At 40.7% G+C, this 23,823-nt stretch overlaps 2 protein-coding genes across 5 annotated transcripts in view; one reads left to right on the top strand and one right to left on the bottom strand.

Annotated features, from left to right (window-relative positions):
- The window catches only part of gbf1 (golgi brefeldin A resistant guanine nucleotide exchange factor 1), a 124,069-nt gene extending 122,091 nt beyond the window's left edge, over positions 1-1,978 (bottom strand). For all 4 annotated transcript variants that reach the window (XM_080739910.1, XM_080739912.1, XM_080739911.1 and 1 more), the window contains exon 1: positions 1,719-1,978. The gene's annotated coding sequence lies outside the window, so the exon portion shown is untranslated. The remainder of the gene's footprint in view (positions 1-1,718) is intronic.
- An 11,539-nt stretch (positions 1,979-13,517) lies between these two features.
- On the top strand, positions 13,518-21,765 carry pitx3 (paired-like homeodomain 3; the record flags this gene model as incomplete). The annotated part of the gene is made up of 3 exons (XM_080739867.1): positions 13,518-13,638; positions 16,864-17,069; positions 21,196-21,765. Exons 1-3 carry the CDS (start codon positions 13,530-13,532, stop codon positions 21,763-21,765), a joined length of 885 nt encoding a protein of 294 aa, XP_080595993.1. The 5' UTR covers positions 13,518-13,529.
- Between the last annotated feature and the right edge of the window lie 2,058 nt (positions 21,766-23,823).

The raw sequence follows: 23,823 nt of genomic DNA, 5'->3' as shown, positions 1-23,823 counted from the left end.
ACATGCTTTGCTGGTAGTCTGAATTGCAGGTCATCTTTTGTTTAAATTCATATGAAAGCAATCTATTCAAACAATAAGAGGATGAATGAAAGATGGAAGAATGAAAGAAGGGTTATATATGGTGTTGAGACAGTCAGAATAATAGGCTTAGTGTTGGATTCAGCTTGTATAACTGAATGACAGACAAAAATGTATTCATCCATGCTTGAATAGTGATAACACATTCTTGACACCGACATTATGCTTAGAAATATGGTGTTAGGACAAGAAATGAGAACCGTTATCCTACATTGACCTCGCATAACGTTTTAATCATTTTGTATTTTTTGGGGTAGCATACAATTATGAAGTTAGAATATAACCTATTCTACTCTCGATACTTAAAGTGAAATATGGTTGGGGTAGGTATGGGCAAGTCTGGAGCTGTTAATCATAGCTTTTTATTAACAAATTACACCTTTAAGGATGATGCAGGGAGATACCGATACATCCTGGGTCTCACCTAAAGTAAACTCAATGAGGTGAACCTTCATAGGAGTCCTTTATTAATACTATAGCACAGATGAATAATGTAGTTCTTGTGTTATCTGACGGTAATTATATTTTATTTTAATTCAAACTAAGCCAATTCTAATGTACCAGATCAATTGGTATTAGTATTAGCCTTGGATCAAGTATTTTATCAAGTCTCACTTTTGCTCTTGATAAAATACATGATAATTATAGTCTTTATTAGAAATTGACTTTTTTCACAGCAGACATTTTTTCACATAATTTCATAGTAGACAGAAGCTGAAGGCCTGTTTTATTTTAGAGGTTACTGTGCAGTAACTTAGTAACATCTAAGTTAACTTCAGCCTGATGCAGTTGACACACATATCCATCTAAAGTAACGGAACAGAATTCATGTGTTTACCTTCAGCTGGGTTTACCCATCTCTGACAAGTCAAAATGTCTGCTATGAAAAGGATCAATAAACTGTTAGTCCCCAAGTCGATACACATAATACCATGATACAACACATACATTAGTTGCTGTCAACCAAATAGCTAATTGGATTAGCAACTAAGCAAAGAGAATGCTAATAGTAACGAGATGACTGACTTTCCATTGCGATTTCAGCTTGGTAGACAAATGACAGCTCATTGGGGAGACAAATGCAGGAAATTAAGTTAGGATAGGGCCGTTTGGTTAACTGTCGACGTGTTAACTTCAGACCTACACTGTCACTTCTACATGGGCAGCGATACCGGTCACGTAGCCAGGTAGTTAGCCTAGCAGCTATGGTAAATATACCAAGGATACGACAGTGAGGTCATAAACAATATGACTACGCGATCCTTTCGACAAGTGCCACTCAACAACAATGGCGTATTTTCTATTATCAGTCGAAAATACTGTCGACCAAGTGAGTGACATAAATAAATTAAATGTTAACGTGAACAACTAACTGTCTCTGTTTGTGTTGTGGTTCGGCTGCCCCGTGGATCTGAAGCGCTTCCGCTACAAAACGTGACGTTACCAAAACATCCTTGGTATTTTTCTACCACCATAGCGGAAGCGTCTAGCCAAGCTAGCTAGCCTAGCATGCGAAAGTCGACTCTTAGCAGCTTGTTTTCCAAATTTCCTTTAACTTGACAACACGCCATACGTCGTGGCATCAACACAGCTGCACAGCACAGCGTAACAACACTTCACAGCCGAATGAAGCGCCCTACCTGTGTATGTGTGAGCACTGTTTCCAAGATGGAGTCCTCCTGCAGCTAACGCTGGGCTAGCTCGATGGCTAGCAAGCTATTAGCCGACCAACAGTGAGTGAATAAAGAAGACCAAAAGTTCAGTTCACACCAACAGACCACAGTTCTCATACATGGCAGGACGTGGAAACCGCTGGCTTCGAACACAGTTGATTCATTCACTCGCGAAAATGTATCCCTCAAAGAAATGTTTACAAGATTCAACACATCCACCAGCTGAGCTGTCAGTCTGGGCTTGGTAAACACACTGACGTGGAAAAGCTCTGCGTCCTCAACCTAACGCGATGCTTTCGCTGTTTGTTTGGCAGAGTTCGGAGCCAATCACTTTTCAGCGACGCATCAAACTTGATGCGGAATTCCTGACAATAACATTTTTATTTTTCAAATGTTATTATGGGATGCATGAAATTAACGACAGAATTATGAATTAGGTATATTATTATAATAGTGAAATAAATAAAGTAAATGATGAATAGGATTAGTCTAATTCTTCCATTCATAATTTACTTTATTTATTTATTTTAGTAGCTAAATGTTGGTTGAGCCTGTGTGATGACGAAAGCACTGCCACTGCCAGCATCTCAAATGTTGCAGCATCACCATGATTACGCCACACCTTGAACTGCTCTTATATCCTGATTCCCTTGGGCATTGGTTGTGTGTGTCATACTGGGGGGAAAAAAGTAACTTAATACTTGCTATAATGCTGAATGTGAACATAATTATAAGCCTATAGGCCTATAGGTTATATAACTTATAGAGGCCTGATAGCTTGCACAAGCTGGAGAAACAGGTTGGTTATCACATCTGACAACTCAAATCCATAAACAAAAACTAAGCTCATTGAGGGTCACAATAGCCTAAATATAGCCTGAAAGTATGCAGTAGATCAAGGTTATTTATATTATGTTTTGAGGTCCAGGAGAGTGTGTTGGACTGACAGACAAAAATGCATTCATCCATGCTTGAATATAACACATTCTTGACACTGACATACAGTATATGCTTAGACATGTGGAGTTAGATTATATTATGTTTTGATGGTCCAGGTTTGGGCTGTGGCTGTGTGTGTGTGTGTGTGTGTGTGTGTGTGTGTGTGTGTGCGCAAGTGTGCGTGTGCGCATGCGTACTCGCTGGAACCAAGTGTTCCAGTGTTCAGTGATGACAGTGTTCAGTGATTTCGCTCCTCAGACTATACTGAAGAAGGACAGTGTGAACTGCATTGCCGTGGAGTGGAAGACGGGGGTGAAGGCCGAGTGTGTGTGTGCGCGTGCGTGTGCGCGCGCATGTGCGAGTGGGTGGGTGGTGGGTCCTACATTATACAGAGAGTTCATAGATGCATACAAACTCTTATCTTTCACAATGCAATCAGTTGTAGACCATTTTCCCAATGTTTACACAGAAAGTATTTGTTTAAAATTTGCAGAACCAACTTGTGTCAGACCTTTGTTTGCTGTGGCAAAGTGTTTGATCACCTGTTGAATTTGTAATTGCAACATTTCATCCGCAAATATGAGTGTGCAATTTATACTGTAGCATATATTTTGGCATAACTGAGACAATAACAAGTAACTTCTTTATAAGTAGATATTTGTCATGCATCAACCAAGGGATTACTTACCAAATGCAATGCATACAAATCCATCAACAGTCTGCAAGTAAACATGTGGCCCTCCATTAATTTAATTTCAATTGCTTAAAGTGGCATTAGCCCATTAGAGGGGAGGATTAAAAAACGCATCTATGTGTAACATATATATTCATAACAACTGTATTAATTTAAAACTGGTTTAATAACCATAATGTTGTGTTGCATATCCACCATATCCTTGTTCCATCCTTGTTCAGCCCTCCATATGAAACATCTGGATTTCTCTTGATTACATTAACTTGATCCAAACTATATAAATATTTATGTAAGCTAGTGTCTTGGAAGTAAGGATGTTCATTATTCATTACAGACACCAAGGGCAAAATTCGTTTAACTTGAACCATCCATTTCCCATGAGATCCAAATGACACATTCTATCCAAAACATTGAGAGATCATATGGCCTTATATTCACCCTGAGGTCCAATGTGAGGTTTTGATTTGAATTGGGTTTAGTGATTCCACAACTGATTCCCTGCACATATCTGTTCTGCACATGAAAGTAAATGGACTCGAAAAAGAAAAGTTCAAGTTCAAGGTATAGCAGTGGCATAAAGCCTAGAATTTCTGGCTTTATAGAAATGGTAACCTTATGAAATAATAACTCTAATGTTGTGCGTTTTACTGTTATTGCAATAAACGCTATGTTTCCATGAAAGACACTGCACTGTATGTTGGGGGATAAAAATGGATTGGGATAGTTAACTGTCCTCCTGCCGAGACAATTCATCTCATGGGGTTTACTTGAGACAAGACACGAGTTAGTTTGACTTTGTCTTTGACCACCAAATCTGAAATGTTCCTCTCATCCTCTGTCTCCCACCCCCATTCTTCACCTCTAACGTGACGTCCCATCCCTTGGAGTCTGAAAGCCAGATCGATAGAGCTGTAGGACCGTGGAAAGATGGTCTCAACTTGGTATATACCAATCTCTTTTCCACATAACTATATTTCACACACACACAAAAAAACTCTCCCGGTCAGAAAATGTAAATCACGCTGGGAATTGGCACTGGGCGAGCACCTTTACGCACGAGACAGACGGCCAATAATCTGTAAAAAAGCCGCTGTGATTCAACATGAAAAGCAACGGGATAACTCATTAAGCTGGTGATCACTAACTGAATCCAAATGATTTAGAGACTGAAAGGGTGAAGAGGACGCGTGCATGTGTTTACAGTGAGTGTGTGAGAAAATGAGAAAGGACGATAGTGGAGAGAGAGAAAGGAGACATGAGAGAGAGAGAGAAAGAGAGAGAGAGAGAGAGAGAGAATGATGCAGAGAATTCTGCGCGCGCGCGCGTGTGTGTGTGTGTGTGTGTGTGTGTGTGTGTGTGTGTGTGTGTGTGTGTGTGTGTGTGTGTGTGTGTGTGTGCTTGCGTGCGTGCGTGCATTTCCGTGCGGGTGCCGTGGTAGGGTAGGGGCGGGCAGGCCAGGGGACAAGAAAAAGCAGTGAAGTGGGCCGTCCTTTCTACCAGCGGAGCTGTCACACAATATTTAGCATAAAGTCAGTCCCCCAGCCTCTGTATGGGGATCAAGCCTCTCACTCTCCCACTGCCTTCATGTCTGACAGCGCACACAGAGGGAAGGAACTCAGCTATTTGTTGTCTTTACAGACCGGGGACTTTGTCCATGTCAGCAGCCAACATCATCAGCCTATAGGACAACTATTCTCCCGCAACAATTTTGCCTTTTCCAGGGATTAATTTAACCACACCGGGATCTGATGTAAGTGCGTTAAACTTAAAGTCGTCTCCGTTTCTCTGTGGTGAATGATGCGCGTTTGTTTTGCGCTCATTCTTTTGGAACATAATACAATTTATGCGTGTATAAGTTTACCGGACCCGCGTGGGGTGTTGACACGCGCGAACATCACTCATAGAGATGGGTCCACGGTTAGACAGTGCCACCTGAACTACAGCCTTTGCATTTCTCTGTATTTAGACAGACATTTTAACCCCAACCCCAAGCCTATATTTTACAGGCCTAAACTAGAACTGAACTATCATTAAACGGAATTGAGTCAAATGTTATATGCAGGGTAAACACTTGGCTTTTGGTTATGGAGATCACGATTGCGCGATTTTAATTATTAAACGCGATCAGCCCCAGGCACACATATCTTTAATTAATGCCTCCATATTATTATGTACTATATTCTAAGCTCACATAAATCACTATTTGTGCTTAAGAGTTAAATAATAGCTTAATAAAAAGCACATCCCAAGCGCTGACGTTGCACGTGCAAAGTTGTGTTCCATGGTTTAGTAGGCCTAAGGCATTACATACATGCATATTGTTTGGTTTGTATTGTTTGAAGTTCAGATTTATTCTTCTGTCATTAGATTTTTTTATTTCATAATTCACACCGCAATGTTTCATAATTCATAGTTAATCCAGGTTTAGTCTATGTACAACTAAAACCCAACAGGTTTAAGGCCCATTCCCACTGGGCCAGATAACAGATATCTGGAGATATTTCTCCAGATATTTTTCCATGCAAAGTGGATGGTAGATACAGATATAAAAAATATTTGCCACAGATAAAAGTATCTGTGGCAAATATCTGTGGTAGAACTTTTTTTTATCTGTATCTACCATCCACTTTGCATGGAAAAATATCTGGAGAAATATCTCCAGATATCTGTTATCTGGCCCAGTGGGAATGGGCCTTTAGACTATATACAACTGCGTTATCTAAAAACCAACAAACAAAAGCTATTGGGGGAACAATGCGAAAATATTTCAGAGGTCAAAAATATTTGGGGATCTAGTGGAAATTGATAGGTGGCAGGTGCTGGCGAGCCTCAAGAGACCATGCACCGAAAGAAAAACACAACCTCCACCCACTCCATCATCCAACACACCGCCACCAGTAAACATTCATCTGTAAAACATTTTTACTCATTATATAGTCTGTAAAAATGTTATAGGCCTACAATGTATCCAATTATTTGAGCCTTTCTACAATGTATCAAATTATTTGAGCCTTTAATTGTCATGTGGCGCTAAAATCACTTATGCTTAATAGGCTAAGGGTTCATCACAAATAAATCAAGAAAATATAGTCTGTGCAACTTAAAAGACTAAAATGCGCATGGCATGAACTATATGTGACCTATATTTTGTTACAATTCCTACGAATTGTAGTTATTTTTGGAGCAGTCCTCCTTTGTTTGACAAACTTATAGTTGTTTCCGTTGTTATTTTAAAAATAGTAAAAATATCATCTTCATAGGTTTTGGAATGTGATTGATGCTTGCTATATCTAAACTTGGAATTCGATTCACGAGTTCCATGATTTCCGTTTTTAATTGTTTGTTTATTGTGCGTGGCATCAGCTTATATTTATTAGAATACGTTTAAGTAGATTTTAACACGTGAAATGTTGTGTTTTTCAGGGGTTAATTTGTCTATCAAAGACAGGATACTGACAGGATTTGTTTCATTGGCTACTGAATATTTGGTTTATTCCAATAGGCCTTCCGTGGCCTCTTTTGCATTTGCCCCTAGGTTAGGTCATATGAAAATAATATTTGTTTAGCCGTAGTTCAAGTTTGGCCTCTGTAAACATTTTACGTGGTTATCAGGAAGCCTATTGGCTCTCACAACAATGGCCTATGTGCATGGCACAATACACGAGAGGCCTGTCTGTCTATGCTTCATAATTACGCATATTTTGTTATGGCCAGCCATGCACTCAGACTCAGCCTATATCACTGGATCCCAAACACCGCGGGTTGGTAGACGAGGGGACGCATTTGTGGGTCGCGGACAAATTTTTGTGGGTCCCTTATTTTTTTGTTTAATACAATTCGTTTTTAATTATTTTTTTTTTTTAAAGTGAATGATTATTTAAATAATTTAATAAATACATACAAGAAAAATCGAAGAAATTAGAAAACAAAATATGTTCAAGAAGTATAGTGAAAATAGCCGATCTACAAGCTCACTACGCCATGCGTTGTGAGCTTGTAGATCTGCTTTTTTTTTTTTTTTTTTTACTAGGTCGGACCATAGGCAAATGCCTAATTTCTCTTTTGGGTCTTGAGCTAAAACGTTTGGGAACCACTGGCCTATATTTTATGTTGTACAATTATTCCGCCTGTATAGGATAACATAATTGTATCGATATAGTGGTTGTCATTAACTTACACACACATCAAAGGTGGTCTAAACAGGATATAAAATATGTCATAACAGTGGAGGCTGTGTAATATAGATTACAAAACAATGGGGTACATATATCAGCATCATCCATAATTAAAGCTGTCAATTGGACATCAGATGCGCTCCATCTAGACAATTAATCGTCATTATTTCTTAAAACAGACGATCACAATCAATAAAGTTATAAGATCTTTCTTTTATGCTTTTAACTTCGATATATTTCATCATGACAACTGATTAAATCCTAATAAATTAACTTCATCACCCAGTTTACAGCCTATAATATAGCTATTATGCACTTGTAAAAATGCACACATTTCCCCAACAGGAAATTGGGGTCTATTTTCTGTTGGAAGACTGTTCTTATAGTGGCATATTGTAGGTCCTACCTGGCATCTGTTTAACACTTTTCTTGTTGGGTTTTATACTTTGAGCACATAAAATGTGTGATGCCGCGTGCAAGAAAAAGAAAAAAACAGCCTGGACTCCCTCAAATGCCTCAATCTTATGCAAATGGTTGTTATAGGAGGGGAGAAATTAACATCTACAAACATTGGACTGAAATTCCATCTGCCGCCTACTCGAGGAGGCCCTTAATAAGTTCTCAGACAGCAAAGTGACACACATCTTAATCAACTCTTAATCCAAGGAATTAATTCTCGACGCGTTTATGAATAATTCCAAGGCTAATGTTGGGAGTCCGTGGAAATGTAAGCAGCCTGCCTCAGCCGCACCAACAGATGGACCCTGCAATCTCCTGAAAAATGAGAGGATTTTTGCCTCCATTATTAGGGTATATAACATATAAATAAATATATGTTATTATTTTATTATGACCGGATATATATTTTAATTAGATCGATGTCACAGGGCCAGCCTACTACTTATGCAAAGCACTCCGGCGTATGCAAACGGAGGCCTCATCCTCCTCATCCATTTTGATTTGTGTTCATGGCTGAACACGAGTATGCGTGCGTGTGTAGCCCCACCAGTTCAAAGCAATAGTAAATACACATCTATCGGCTTATGGCAACGTTTCATGGTGTATTAGACTGTATGAGTGATAGGGAACACCTTGGGATCGTTGTGGATGCTGCATCAGCAGCAGAACTATGCGCTAATAACTACACAGTACAAGGCCCAGAAACTCAATTGTCTTTAATAAACTTGTTGGAGTGGAGAGGCTATACTCTGTCAAGGTTTTTAGGATTGTCAGCAATTTGCCTAACATTTTAATATGCATGTTATGAATATGATGCTATACCGATCCATCAGCAGAATCCCCAAAAGGCCTGTTTTAATGGCAACTCCTTGTATTTGAAAAGAATAAAATACAAATATTCCGCTTATTTTAAATAGTGAATATTTGACATTTTGTGTGTAGGATAAATAGAACTGATTAAATACATTTTTTGAACAGGAAAGGAGGACTGATGATAACTTCAGCTTTTGATGGTTCATGCATTTAGCAGTATAAAAAAAATCCATATTCAGCTTAAATCAATTTGTGAATGCAGTATCGTTTTAGCTTATACTGCAGATTTAACATAGTCAAAATGACGATCCCTAGAGATAAAAAGTGAATCAATAAAAATACATTTGAAAGTGAACTTGATGTTGAGATATGAATATGTCCCCATGGCAGTTTAATGTCGTGCACAGGGCCGGTTCCTGGCATAAGCAACATAAGCGGCTGCTTAGGGCCACAACCAATAAGGGGGCCACATCACGGGCCACATATTGTTACATTATGTAATGTATCCCCTATCCAAAAACTAGCGTTATTATTTTAATAACCCTTACCCTTCCTCCTTCCGCGTAATCCCAAACTTCACTCTAGGCTTGGCTGCCTGTACTTGATTCATGAGCAAGTCAATATGCCTCCAAAAAGAACATTTCGATCTGGTGCTACAGATTATTTTAGGTGGCCCCTCACTAACGGATGCGCGCGTACGCGCTCATCCGTTAGTGAAGGGCCACCTAAAATAATCTTGCATAGGGCCACTTGAGTCCTAGAACCGGCACTGTTCGTGCAGTACACTATCTAGCCCAATATCTATTTCTGTAAGATTCTACTCTGGAACCAACAGTCATAGCTAGTTAGCCATACCCAGCTCCGAGGAGGAGGAGGTCTCTTGCTTTGGAAATATAATCATGTCACACCTCTGAGGGGGCACTAACACCTTGTTCTGGACAAAATGACAGGCTTGCGTCACCCAGGCTCTTTGCCTGCCAAGCTAGTCTGCGTCTTAGCACCACATTGACATAAAGGACATGCATTTTATTAGTGCATATATGTCTGACTGACATATTCATATTTCTGGACAATTACACGGTGTTCCCTGGTGATACTAAACCTGGGTCACACAAAGAACAGCTGTTGCCCTCTATAGGGCAAGTATTCCACTTGAATTTTGCCAATTGGCCTGCAGCAGATTTGACTCCACATATACTGCTGTGTTTGTGAAATACAAACAGTGAACTATATACAGTATATTAACTGAATACGGTATATTGACTGATATAGGCATTTATCCAAGTGTATCTTTTGATGTCAAAAGGTTGCAGAGAAAATATAAACTCCTGGGTGCATTTGATCTCGATTCCCTTTATAGTCGGTTTAAACTCTATTGTTAGACTTTCAGCAAAGGTAAAAACACTGTGGTTATGAGGTGGGGGAAACTGAGCTTTTTGACCCGAGAGTCAACTTTAACCCACAAATCCATATCAGAGGCTCATTAATACAAAGCCACAGAACACAGAAGCAGTGCTTACCATAGTAATCTCTCTGCTGTGAGATTCAACCTTATCCTCAATCTCACATCTTTTTTTCCCAGGGATACAGAGATAGCCTGAGGGAGATCGTCAACAGCATAGAATACCCATTTTCCTGTCGTGTAATCTTCTTGAAATTCTCCTATTTTTTTCTCACGCATGTTAAACAGAAAACAGATGAAATTCTCTCTTTAAAGTTTTGCTAGTCATGTTGGAGCAACGATACTCAAAGCGCATTACGTTTTGGAATGGTTTAGGCAAAATGGGATTTTGCTTGAAAACAACATTTTAAAAGTATTGTAAACATTGGCAGTTTGACTTTAATTTAGGCTGCAGAGCATATAGGCTTTCTAAAAAGTGAATGTAAAGCTTTGAATAAAATAATTATTATTCATTCACTTTCTCAGATCAAGGGCCTCGGCTGATTCTGAATGCTGTGATACGTGTCCTATTCTGTATGCAAAACTGTTAAAGCGAGTAGACTTATCGGGGAGATGATCGAGCTTGTAAACAAAGTTGATACATAAAACAATTTTACAATTTAGGCATTTGCAGGCACTCTCAGCCATGAGCAACTTACAAAGTGCAAGGTCAAAGTAAGTGCCACCATGAACCTTTGCCAACTGACAACTGGGTAGTGATCGAGTGTAGTGCTAAGAAAACAAGTATGTGCTACAAAGCAGCAAGTACACATCGAACCTGGCATCTGTCTAAATAACATCCATACTTACCATATGTCTACAAATAAACAACATACCTAGCATCTATCTACATAACATAACTAGAATCTACATGGTCAACAAGTAGGAGGTGCAAATGCAATCATAATAAGTACGCACTAGAAGATGAGGTGAAGTTGAAAGAGATAGGTTTTCAGAATGCGGCAGAAGATGGGGAGTGTGCCGTGCGGTCCTGACTGGTGGCTAATTCCACAGCCATGGCAGCCAGGAGGGAGAAGAGTCTATCTAGGCTGTCTGGAGCATTGGTCTGGCTGTCATTATAGGCAGGTTAGGAAGGCATAAATGACCTGTGTTGGCTGATTTGTGGGGGAAGGAGTGTGGTTGCAGGTAGGGGGGGTGACATGTCCTTATATCAAAGCAAAATATTGCTCAAATTAATATACATCAAATTGTTCTGATTCATGCATGCCTCTGACCCCACTTCCCCTTGTCATAATTACATGCAGTGATCAGTTGGGTGCACCAAGACCTTGTTCTCTTCACTCCATTCTCCGTACTTTAGGCTGTGATAGCACCTGTACTGTACTGTACTGTATATACCTCTCCATGAATACATATTTGCTGGCTCTTGCATGCCATGCCAGCTGCTATTCAAGTGATGTCTTAATTTTTTCCTCAAGGCTTTGGCGTTTGGTTCCCCTTATTCTGTATCAAATCAAAAAATTACAGTGCCAATCTATTTTAGAGTTTAACATTAGTAGCTATCATCAGGAAAATAAATGGTACACTGGCTGTGGCTGTTTTTTATGCTTTCACAGGCAGCATGACTGTTTGATCCTTCTATTCCTGAATCAACTTACTGCTTAGAAATAAGATTCTGTGAAATTGCAGTGACATTCTCCTCACTGGCTAAATAATTCCATGCACTGGCCCTTAAATGACTTCATAGAGACATTTTGCATGTAGCCTGCAGGCTATCTGATGATGAACACTGACTGAACTCAAGTTGAGTCCTCTATATGCAGTCAAAGCATGCAATCATCAACAGGGCGAAGGAAACTAGAAATGTGAATGTGAGACGTTCTAAACATGAACACTTAAAACGTATAAACATGTTGAAATGAAGAGAGAACAGCCGTGCTTTAGATGTTCAAAGGGGCATCACAAAAGTAACATAATTTCATTGGCTTCGAATGGTGACACAATGTCTGGTTCACAAGTTCAACCAAGTATTTCTGTCTGACGTCCACGTACAGTGGTTGTTCTGATGTTTGGCATGTGGACAGAGCAGGGGGGCGGGTCTTGTCACAGTGCCATGTTATGATGGACACGGGTGGACCTCCTCCAGAGCGTCATATTTAGAAGCAGCAGAGGTCACATGGTCTCACACTCACAGACTGGCACACAATGTGGCATCTGCGGCTAATAAACCACAGAGAAAATATGGGGATTTTACTAGTCTCATGGTTTCACCAACACACACACTCACACACTCCCGCAAGGCTTTAAATTGGGCTATGATTTTAACACAATTTTGATGACACGCATTTGAAATTACATGTCAGTGCATGGGAGGAAGAAGAAAAAAAAACTTGTCGGCGTCGTCTGTGGCTGTCTGTCATGGCTGCGTAGTTCAGAATGTAATTTTGGGAAACGGGCCTATCTGAGCGCCGATCATACTTGTAGGGCAGATGCCATTCTGTTTTTATGGGACTCGTTTTTGGAGCTACACCCGAAACAGTTGATAGACGGCTAAGTGGGCAGCATAGCCTATACTCACAATACTGCCACGACGTCGTAAATCTCTCGCTTTGAGGGAGTGACTGTCCCCATATATTCAAGGTGTTAACTGCGCTTGTATAAATAAATGGCCTGCTATTTTAGGCTCCATTAAGTAGGCCTATGGGCCTATTCCTACTACCACCACGAGGTTGCTATTTGGGGTTGGGGAGTGTCATCGCGTAGCTATTGCAGCAATAGCTGTATTACTTCAAAGCAATCGAAAATAGAGTCAATTCAAGGGGCTGGAAGAGTGGGTTATGTCAGCACTCGGCAGCATGCTTTAAATAAATGAAATAGCCTACCTACGTTACAGGGATTTTGAAAGTCAAATACACTGTGTTTTCGAGCTGATGCATGTGACTGGCCTGCAGCCTTATTTGAACATTATTAGTAGGCTAGTGAATCACGTTGACTATTGAGAAGATGAGCGGATTTGAGCGGTGATGAAGTGTGTGTTTTGCTGTCAGAGGCGTCAATTGGGTATGGCAAGCTATGGCAGCTGCCATACCTTGGCTACAGGAGAAAATAATACAATGTACTGTAATCGTGCCTGTTGCTAAGGTATGACAAAATGACTGGTGTCTTGCACGCGCGCGAGGGCGCGCGTGCAAGACACCAGTCGTGTTGCCATACCTTATCTTTTTCTGAACTGACGCCGCTGTTTGCTGTGCTGATGTGTGTTGCCTTGCTGTTTTCAGAGCCTGGCCGCCGAGGTTATGGATTTTAACCTCCTGACGGACAGTGAAGCCCGTAGCCCGGCGCTGTCACTCTCGGACTCTGGGACGCCTCAGCACGATCAGGGATGCAAAGGCCAGGACAACAGCGGTCAGTCCCTGCACGTTGTTGACCATGTTGTTGATGCATGAAATTACAACGGAACGAAAAGATCCACACAGAAAGTGGACGGTTCATAACTTTCAGGGCCAACATAGCCTGATTACTAATTATTATTTGTCGTCATTTTGCTTAGCGTATCAATACGCCAAGGAAAATATAGACAAATAATGATAACGATTAATTACATACAAATATTGATATTTGAAGGCACACGCGCTGTTTATTTCCCATATACTTCACTGCTTTGCTGAGCTGTGCATGATATGGCCTGGGCATATAGCTATTAGGCTATAGCCAATTCGTTACAATAACACTAACCATAATTTGAATTTCACTAGGCTGTATTTCTGTCCTGTTCCGTGTATTTGATCCAATCGTTGAGAGCTATCATCACAACATATTTATAAAACATTGGTCAATGTGTTGCTGGTTGAAATAAATCCTTTCTGTTGTGATATCGACAGATTTTTAAACCAGGAATACACCTGTCACCTGTTTTATGAGCCTATGTATTATGCAATTGTCATTTATGTGTTGATTTGAATTACTCAAAACATTAGGCCTATATCATATGCCAATTAAAGTCTAAAAATGAACCAAATGGAAGAGTTCGAATTTCCTAAATGTCTTGAATGTGCGCAGCTTTTTTTTTTTTTGTATTCTGGAATTCTTGTCAAAATGTAGGGACACAAAATTGTAAATTAAGACAGCACATTTAGCTAATTACCTTAAGGCAGATTGTATAAAGTAGATGCTATAGGCCTATAGTAGGCCTACATTAAAATTAAAGGTGTAGGCCAAGGCTAAATCTCCCTGCTTCCAGGTCATTTGGGTAGATCTTATCTTTTAGTTTGCATGCAGTGTAATTGTATAGGGCTTGTCATGTTCGTTTATTAGGCTGCTGCAATGTTTTTATAGTGATGTCTATTTCATGCAGCAATAATTTGAACATTATGTTGTATCAATATCCTGTTACGTATAGGCTATATCGTGGCTTGTATTTTAACCCTAAATTGAGGAGGTAAGCCTATGTGGTGTAATTATAAAGAATAAAACAAGTCCACACTGAACCTTTTCGAATGTTGTGTGACAACGTGATCAAAGCATCACCTCATCACTAGGCCACTCGTCATCACAAACAGCTTATACTCCAATAAATAACAAGGGTAATACATTCCTAACAGTTTCAGGTTGAAATCCCAAGTTTTGTTTACACAATGTAAATTTAAAATCTGATAAACTAATTCAAGTAGCATATTCTCATATAAAGCTTCATGGTAAGTAGACCTGGAGAATGTCAGTGTTAATATGTCTGAAATATGTATAGTATAAAAGACAACATGATCTTTCCAGCGGAATCTTTCAGAAAGATCTGTTCATTTTAATAGCAAACGCTACCCTCTGAATTAAACCAACCAGAATCACCTAAGAACCCTCCCTCGGGGAGCTTTGTTTATTTATTTATTTATTTTGTGTGCACACAGCGAAAGCGTATAAATTCACATTTAATTGCCAAACAACTGTGTCTGACTGCTCGTAAATCCACCCCTAACAAGCCTTCAGACATTCTCCTCGCAAGTCAGCTGCAGACAGTGACTTTGAAAGAAATGTCAGCGCAGTATAAATCCATCCATGTAGCATGCTCCTTAAGAACGCTAATTTACTGTAAAGCCTTTACCCTATTTATAATCTGGTCTGGTTAAACGTCCAGGTCTTACTGTGGCCCCTGTCGCTCTCCATTAACTGTCGTCGTTTATGTTCTAAACTAAAGCGGCCCTGAAGAAGAAGGGTTAGCATATATTTTGTCATGCATCTAAGACAGAAAATGTGAAGTTTGAAAGGGTTTTATGAGGGATTCTTTTTGATCTCCTCTGAGGGAAATATCATGGTTAAATATGGATATAGTCAGAATCCTTTCCTCCTACAAAACATGTTTTGTTGTTTAAAAATAAAGCAATGTTTCATGTTGTACCGTCAGAACACCATTTCAAGGTTTATATCTTTATATACTTTTGACAATATAAAGATTTTCTGATATTCTCAGGGGGGGGGAAATAGGATGACACTCAAATGATGCAATTAAAAAAATTATTTATTGGACCAAACATTTTGGCCGTGAAAACGGTCATCTCTCCTCACCACTTTGCTCAGATTATTTCCATGGAGAAGTTGACCTCCGACAGCTCTCTCATGTAGGCACATTATCAGTCAGATTGCTCCTATTGTTGTTGACTAGATGGGTTTAAAAGAGGTCTGCCCTTTCCTCTGTATTGTATTATAGACTTTGGCCTTAAGTGACGGCTAACCCAGTGTCAGTTTACTGCCAGATAACAGCCCAGGCTCGGCCCTTATTGGTTTTGCCGCTGGCCCTGCAGAGTCTCTCTTTAAATCCTGCTGATCATTTCAAACTACTCCCAGAGAGTTAAGCCCTCGCCAAACAGAGCCCAACCTGCCCCAGTCACAAAAGCCTGATCTGTGGGATTAGGTAGCCAACTAATTTCACTGCTTTCTGTGGGGTCCTCAAATTGCCGAGCTCTGATCACGGCGGGCTGAGAGAGGATCCCCGGCAGACATAACACGGTTGTGTGGTCCCCCTAACCTACCGTGACTGGGCCAAATGTAATGACTGATGGGCTTGGCACATCTTTGAAATGAGAGAAAGGGTAATGCGGTTGACAGTGGTAGGATTCACTCTCAGCAGTTGGCACAGTCACGTTTCCCCCGTCATATTCTGGTGGAATGGAGGGATTCTGCTGCCACGCTTGCCCCATATGAGGATTCCATCTGAAATTGCAATAGTATTTAATTAATATTGAATTTAATGATGACAGTGTTTATATTTCTCTGTGTGATGTTTGAGTGAGACACATGGAAAAACAGAGGGGGACTTTTACAGAAAAAATAAAAATAAATCATCCAATCACAATGCTTTTGAAAAAAAAGGTGATATAGTTTCTGCACAGGCACAAAAATATAAATTATGCCAATACCATTCAAAATCAAACAAATCAAAATAATTTGGGCAGAGAGCATTATTTAAAATATATCATTTGGTGATATCAATACATTCAGGTAATCCCCAAAACACGTGTACATCATTGTTTTTTATTACCGTGACTAAAATGTGAAAACAAGCTGCAACGGTGTCCCATATCTCTACCACTCACCAGTACCCTTCACACCTGATCGCATGACATCTGTCCCTCTCTCCAGATACGGAAAAGTCCCACCAGAACCAGCAAGACGAGTCGAGCACTGATGACGGCTCCCTGAAGAAGAAGCAGCGCAGACAGAGGACCCACTTCACCAGTCAGCAGCTCCAGGAGCTGGAAGCCACGTTCCAGAGGAACCGCTACCCTGACATGAGCACGCGCGAGGAGATCGCTGTCTGGACCAACCTGACAGAGGCACGCGTCAGGGTGAGTAAAACTCCCAGTTCTCCCAAACACTTTGCAACTGAAGGGAGGGCAGCAATGATATATCACACCCACCCTACACACAGTTAAAGGAGAAATCCAGACCAAAACACTTCCCAGTTCCTAAATTTGCCTTTTTTCAGACATGTTCCTACCTGGTTTGGTTGATTTCTGTCATAGTTGATCCGGATCCCTGTTTTCCCGACCCCCTCCTCACAGATAAATGGGGCTGGTGAGACGGTCCAAAAGTTACTTTTTTCTTTATGTATTGTCTATTTATACTTCCCCTGTCTAGTTAGTCCATCACATATTGACTCCGTTGACAAACAGGAAGGGGGAAGTCTCGCGTATCGCGAGACTTCCCACTTCTACGCTAATAGCGTATCTTCTGTAGCGTAAACAAGCATTTGTCCTGGAGGTATTACAGCCGGTATATACACAACGCAGCATCGTGGTATAGGCTATTAAAAAAGCAGCGTAGTAAGCTTCTAGAATAGCGTAGAGAAGCGTACGCTATCTTCTCATTCATACAACTGGATTCAAGCGATCAACAGACTAACTAGATTACGTATATTCTTTTGCTGCAATTTTGTATTTATTTATACCACAATGCCTTGTTGTGTATATACTGGCTGTAATAACTCCTGGACAAAGCCTTCTTTGCGCTACAGAAGTTACGCAAGAAGCGTAGTAACTGGAAATCTCGCAATACGCTAGAATCTCGCTTTGGAAACTGCATCATCGTTTCCAGCCCGTTTCTCATCCATATATATATATATATATAGGCTATATATAATAGTAAAAAATGGCGAAAGAGTTTAGGGGTAAGGGCATGGATGAAAATAGGGCCCTATGTGTCATGGAGATTGCCAGCCTCTATCACACACTTCGTTTTGGGAAGAGAGTCTGGGATTTCAGAAAGAGCTTTCATTTCTGGGGTTTGCCCCAAACCACGTGCCCCAAGCCTACAGAAACCACATGCCCCAAGCATAGAACCCTGATTGGCCAACCATTGAAAATAGAATCTCAGGTGCCAGACCGTACTACAAAACCATTACTGCAAGGGGGTGTTGTTGTGTTCGGTCTGGTTTATTAACCAGGCAATCATGGAGACAAAGGTGGCGTTGCAATAGACTTTATTACATGCTCCTTGGTTTGAAGTGAATCTCTGAGCATTTTTTGAATATTTTGAGTTTGATCCACAATATTTTGGGCTTGGAAATGAAAAGAAAATGTGTTTATCTATTTAGAATGTCTGTTGTGTTGGTTGTGCATTAAGTACAGTTTTTGGTAAATTAAGTATTCTTGGATAGCTGTTCGTTGTGGTATTTGGCTGAAGTGGTAAAACTTGCAGGGTGTTTCAGTACATACGTTGTATGTATATCAGTCTTTGGTACATACTGTAAGTCTGTTATGGACAGCTTCAAGTCACAACAACGATGAAAGAAATGTTTTATTTCCCAATTGTTATATCATTATTTTAACAGAACATTTTCCTTAATACAATAGTTCCAATGTTTTGTTCCTGAAGCACATTAACCCCTGTTCCTATTTTGGGTACATTTATCTATCTTTATAATTACGGAATATAAGCTCACAATGCATCGTATTGTGACCCGTTGTGAGCTTGTGGATTGGCTCTTTTCGCTGTGGTTAAGTGGTTAATAATGTCAGAGGTATAGTTCACTCTCACCCAGTGATGCAGTGTTCTAGACTTTTTTTGAGGGCATACTATAATCTATGATCCGCGGCTATTCGTGTGGCCAGGGCATACGCCAGTGCATAATGCCTATCAAATACGCTACTTTGAAAGGTTCACGAGGACAGACGCTATTCATATTTTTATTTCCGACAGCAGACGCCGTATATGTGCGTTACAGGTAGAACACAGCACTGCTCTGACCCCATCTCACTGCCATGTCCTGTTATGCCCTGTCCACAGTGGTTTGGTCACTGTGGTTTTTTGGAGCAGGTGGGCACACATTCTGATGGATGGACAATACAATCGCTGGCCTGCTTGACTAGTAATGGATCAAATTAATGTTGGCTGGACGAAAGGTCACATAGCAGGCGCTCTTGGTTGTTATTTTGAAAGGACAACAGACCACACACTGCCAGCGTCCTAATGTCCATCAGTGGCCTTTTGAACTCCTGCATAGAAGCTCATGCAGAAGTGGACTCCAGCATGCCCAAAATACTTTACTTGCCACTTTGATTTATATTCAGTCAGGGAGTACTGTCGGAGAAAGTTGAAATTATCTATGAAAGAACGGGGAAGGAACTTGACAGCGATACTGAATAAGTGTTCATCAACACATGAAGGAGGCAAAATGAGCGCAGAATTCTGGTGTGTTTGATGCCTGTTCGAAACTCAAATTGTATTCTAGTGTGTTTTGCTTTCGGCACCAGTGGCTCAGATTGCTTTGACACCATCCAGAAAAAGCCAACAAAAAAGCAAAGACCAAACAACATGCACCTGTTCAAAGAATATAGATAAGATAAGATTAGGAAGTTAAGTCCAAAAATATATTTTTAGGCATTAAAGGTGCATCTCATAATGCAACAAGAAACACTCATCAGAAAACATTTTCAGCAAAGTGCTTTTCAGAAATATTAAGATTACTGAATCTCCCCCTTGGGATAATAAAGGTATCTATCTATCTAAGATCCCTGGAGTATCTATAGCCCATAAGCTGTTGGAATATCAATGCCCAATTTGTACTTGATTTCGCGTTGATCTATGAGTTCGCTTTTTGAGTTTGTAGATCAGCTATATTCGGCATGCAACTGAGTATAAATCACAAGATGGATGAATCACCTTGCAGACAGTCCATCTAACCCTTGCCATTCAGTTTCCAAGGGCATTTAACTAACATGGAGTCACGTTAAAGTTGGGGGTAACTACTTTCCCTGATAGAGGGGTTTCCCCATGCAGTCACTGAGTACGATGGAAAACTTAGGAGTCATGCACACTGTACTCCTGCTATAATAGTCAGCAGCATTCTATTACTATCATAACAGATGCCTGCCGTGCTGGATGCCCAAGTGGATTGAATGGTACATCGTTGATGCCAAGGGTAGTAGGGTAAAGAGACTGAGATTTATATCAACATACGGAAGGCCCTCGAAAGTTTTGAATGGAATTTAACCACATGAAACCTAGCGTCCCTATTCTGGGGCAAACATTTGCTGAAAATAGTGTTGCGATGCGTTGTGGGCTTGTATATTGGCTATTAAAGCACGAGGTCTAGTATAGACACCTGGGGGAGCCCAACTATAGGATTTAAGTGGTTAATGAAAAAAAATCTTCTTGTAGGCTATTTGAAGTTGTTTTTATTCCCGTTGTTGTGTATTATATATTTTTCTGTGCTCAGTCAAAAGTTGTTTTAATTATTTCTTTTGTGTGTGTGTGTGTGTGTGTGTGTGTGTGTGTGTGTGTGTGTGTGTGTGTGTGTGTGTGTGTGTGTGTGTGTGTGTGTGTGTGTGTGAGAGAGAGAGAGAGAGAGAGAGAGAGAGCTGTATGGAAAAGTTTGTCAAAAAACTGAGAACCCTTATTTTTTTATTCATATGAATAACCTCAATTTAGATGTGCCAATAAGGCTTTGGCTTCCTCATCATATCCTCCAAAAATAGGACCTTAAATTGAGAGAAAAAAAAGATTGCCCTACCTTGACATTTAGTTCATTGGGATCTCATAATTCAAATAAATGAATAATTAGGTTTAATAAGCCTTGCCTAATATGTCTGTTTGACAATACACTTCAACTTGGTTTCTGGGATCACTATGTCTTTCTGAAATTTTGGATACACACTCGCAATATTACAGAAAGTTTTTGGAAGGGGTTAGGTTACTCCAGTTTATACTCAGTAAGAAGATATAAATTATGTTTTTGCTTTTATCCCTGCCTACAAATAATATTGTTAACTGAAAATTGAAAACGTCTTTCTTCTTTTAAAAGACACATTATTTTATCATTGAGTTTCAACTATACATGAATTAAAAATCCTTCCAGGACTTTTGAACGATCTTTTGCCACTCTCCTTACAGTACAACATAATTTGTCAGTAATTTCATTAAATCTTCCAGTGGACCACATACATTATGTTTTGTCATTCTCTGCTCCTGCAGGTGTGGTTCAAGAACCGACGTGCCAAGTGGAGAAAGAGGGAGAGAAACACACAGGCAGAGTTATGCAAAAATGGCTTCGGTGCCCAGTTCAATGGACTCATGCAGCCCTATGATGATATGTACACAGGCTACTCCTACAACAACTGGGCCACCAAGAGCCTGGCGAGCAGCCCGCTTTCTGCCAAGAGCTTCCCTTTCTTCAACTCCATGAATGTAAGCCCCCTGTCGTCCCAGCCCATGTTCTCCCCACCCAGCTCCATCCCCTCCATGAACATGGCCTCCAGTATGGTGCCCTCGGCGGTGACCGGGGTTCCCGGCACGGGCCTCAACAACCTGGGCAACCTCAACAACCTCAACAGCCCCACAGCACTCAACTCGGTAGCGGTGACGGCGGCCACCTGCCCCTATGCCACCACGGCGAGCCCCTACATGTACAGAGACACCTGCAATTCAAGCCTGGCCAGCCTTCGGCTCAAAGCCAAGCAGCACGCCAACTTTGCCTACCCGGCAGTGCAGAACCCCGTGTCCAACCTGAGCCCGTGCCAATATGCCGTGGACCGGCCGGTATGAAGACCTCCCCCCTCCCCCAAACTATAACCCCTGGCCTGACCGACCGACCCATGCCCACTTCCCCATCTCCCATCTCCCCACCTTCACCACAATGCTACAGACAGGTGAACACAGTGACGAATTGATGGTACACAACAGCAACGGAGACAACAGACATCTCCAGATGGACCACCAATGCTTCAAAGGAACTCTCTCCAGTACGTTGAGACTTTGTTGCTGAACCGACCAACTGTTTCAAAAGGATTTCTAAAGATTATTATCCACCATCATTTTATTTTTCCGTCTTTTGAGCTGCATGATTAGAGTGAATTTAGAATCCAATTGGAAAACAAACAAACGGGATGCTTCAACCGGACCGGTGGTCTACACCTTGGCCAAAAAAGAAAAAAGAAAATTAAGTCAAATGTGACATTTTCTGCCACCATGGGAAAAAGGACCCGAGGTTGCAACATGGGAGAATTAAGAAGATGTATATAATGGACTTTTTTTGTTTTGTATGTGACAAAAATATATTAAAAAAAAGTAGTACTTTGAAGATGAGAAAAGCATGTTCTTCAAGAGCAAAGACACTAGGTTGATGTACTATGAGTACCTCCTTTAGGAATTTTAATCTTTGTTGTGAATTCCATTCACCTTGGAAGGTCATAAGTGAAAGGTCAACTTGAAAGGGCAAGAGGAGGGTAAGGAACTTTGTCTCGAAGAGTAAAAATAACCCACGAGCGGTCAGACACAACAACAATTTACACACACATATGTCAAAAATATCAGCTACCTTTATAAAGTAAAACCCTAAAAAGCCATTGAATATATAGATTTGTGTGGTGTTATACAAAGGGAGTCCATGACTGTATAAATGTATGTAAGAGTGCAGTTGTTATAACAAAAAACAAGCTTTTTTTTTCTGGTGTAGCCTGCTTTGTCTCATTAAAGAACCAATAAAAGGATCCGTTTTTATCAACTGCAAATGTACTTGTGCTGCTGACAGAAACGGCACATGTCCTTCCCCATCTCTAATCTATGGCCTATGACATTAATTGGCATGACCCTGGTCAAAACAAAATGTTCTCCTAACATGACCACGGCACCATGGAAACCCTGTCTCACCTCCATGGCAACGGTTACACAAGAGGGGCATGAGGAGAGAGAGTTAATGGATGGAGAGAGATGGAAAGATATAGACGTGCCCGATGCCTCGCCACTGATACGTTTGACCTACACTGGCCACAGGCTATCCAGTAACCCAGGAGAAATTCTTAGAGGCCTGATCTCTGATCGTATGTGAGCAGCGCCAATATTACATAAGAGCTCGTGGAGATACAGATGGGTGACAAATCAAAGGAAAAAACAAAATAAAGTGGCTTTTACGTCTCTGGAACTCTACCGAACACCATTCTAACGAAAGTAATATTCCCTCATTTGGTGTTTTGATGGTGGCGATGATGGGGAGGTGTTCAATTGGGTTGAGATCTGTGACTGGGAAGGCCATATATGATTCACATCATTTTCATACTCATCAAACCAATGCCTTATACCAGGGGTGTCCAAACCTTTTTCAAAGGGGGCCACATTAGAAAATATTAACACCCCCAAGGGCCGACTACAGTATATCTCCTGACATGATTTACTTTCGGCCGGACCATAACAAAGTCACATACTATGCATTGCATTTAAACGATTTTATATAACCAGCATTATCAATAGGACGAATAAAATGTGTCCCCGGGCCGCACAAAATGTATGTACTGAAACCAGATACCACCAACCTGGTTGTGTGGCAATAAAAGTAACTTGACTTGACTTGACATTTGGCCCCCGGGTTGCACTTTGGACACTCCTGCCTTACTGTAGATGAGGGAGGGGAGGGCTCTACAACTCCCATCAGGATAGAAATGTTTAATCATCTGACCCTTCAATGACCGTTCCCTCTAAAGGGAACAGGTGGACCGAAACTATACCAGGGAAAGAGCACAACAGAGCCAAGCTTTCAGGCCTGTAGCGTTCTCTTGGAGTATGCTACTTATGCACTCGCTCACTTGTGGAGAAGATGGTGAAGGATGA

This window comes from Nannobrachium achirus (genome assembly GCF_963921795.1).
Source record: "Nannobrachium achirus genome assembly, chromosome: 13".
In the NCBI taxonomy this organism is placed as follows: domain Eukaryota; kingdom Metazoa; phylum Chordata; class Actinopteri; order Myctophiformes; family Myctophidae; genus Nannobrachium; species Nannobrachium achirus.
The sequence above is the reverse complement of the archived record's forward strand: the minus strand, read 5'-3'. Positions and strand labels throughout refer to the sequence as shown.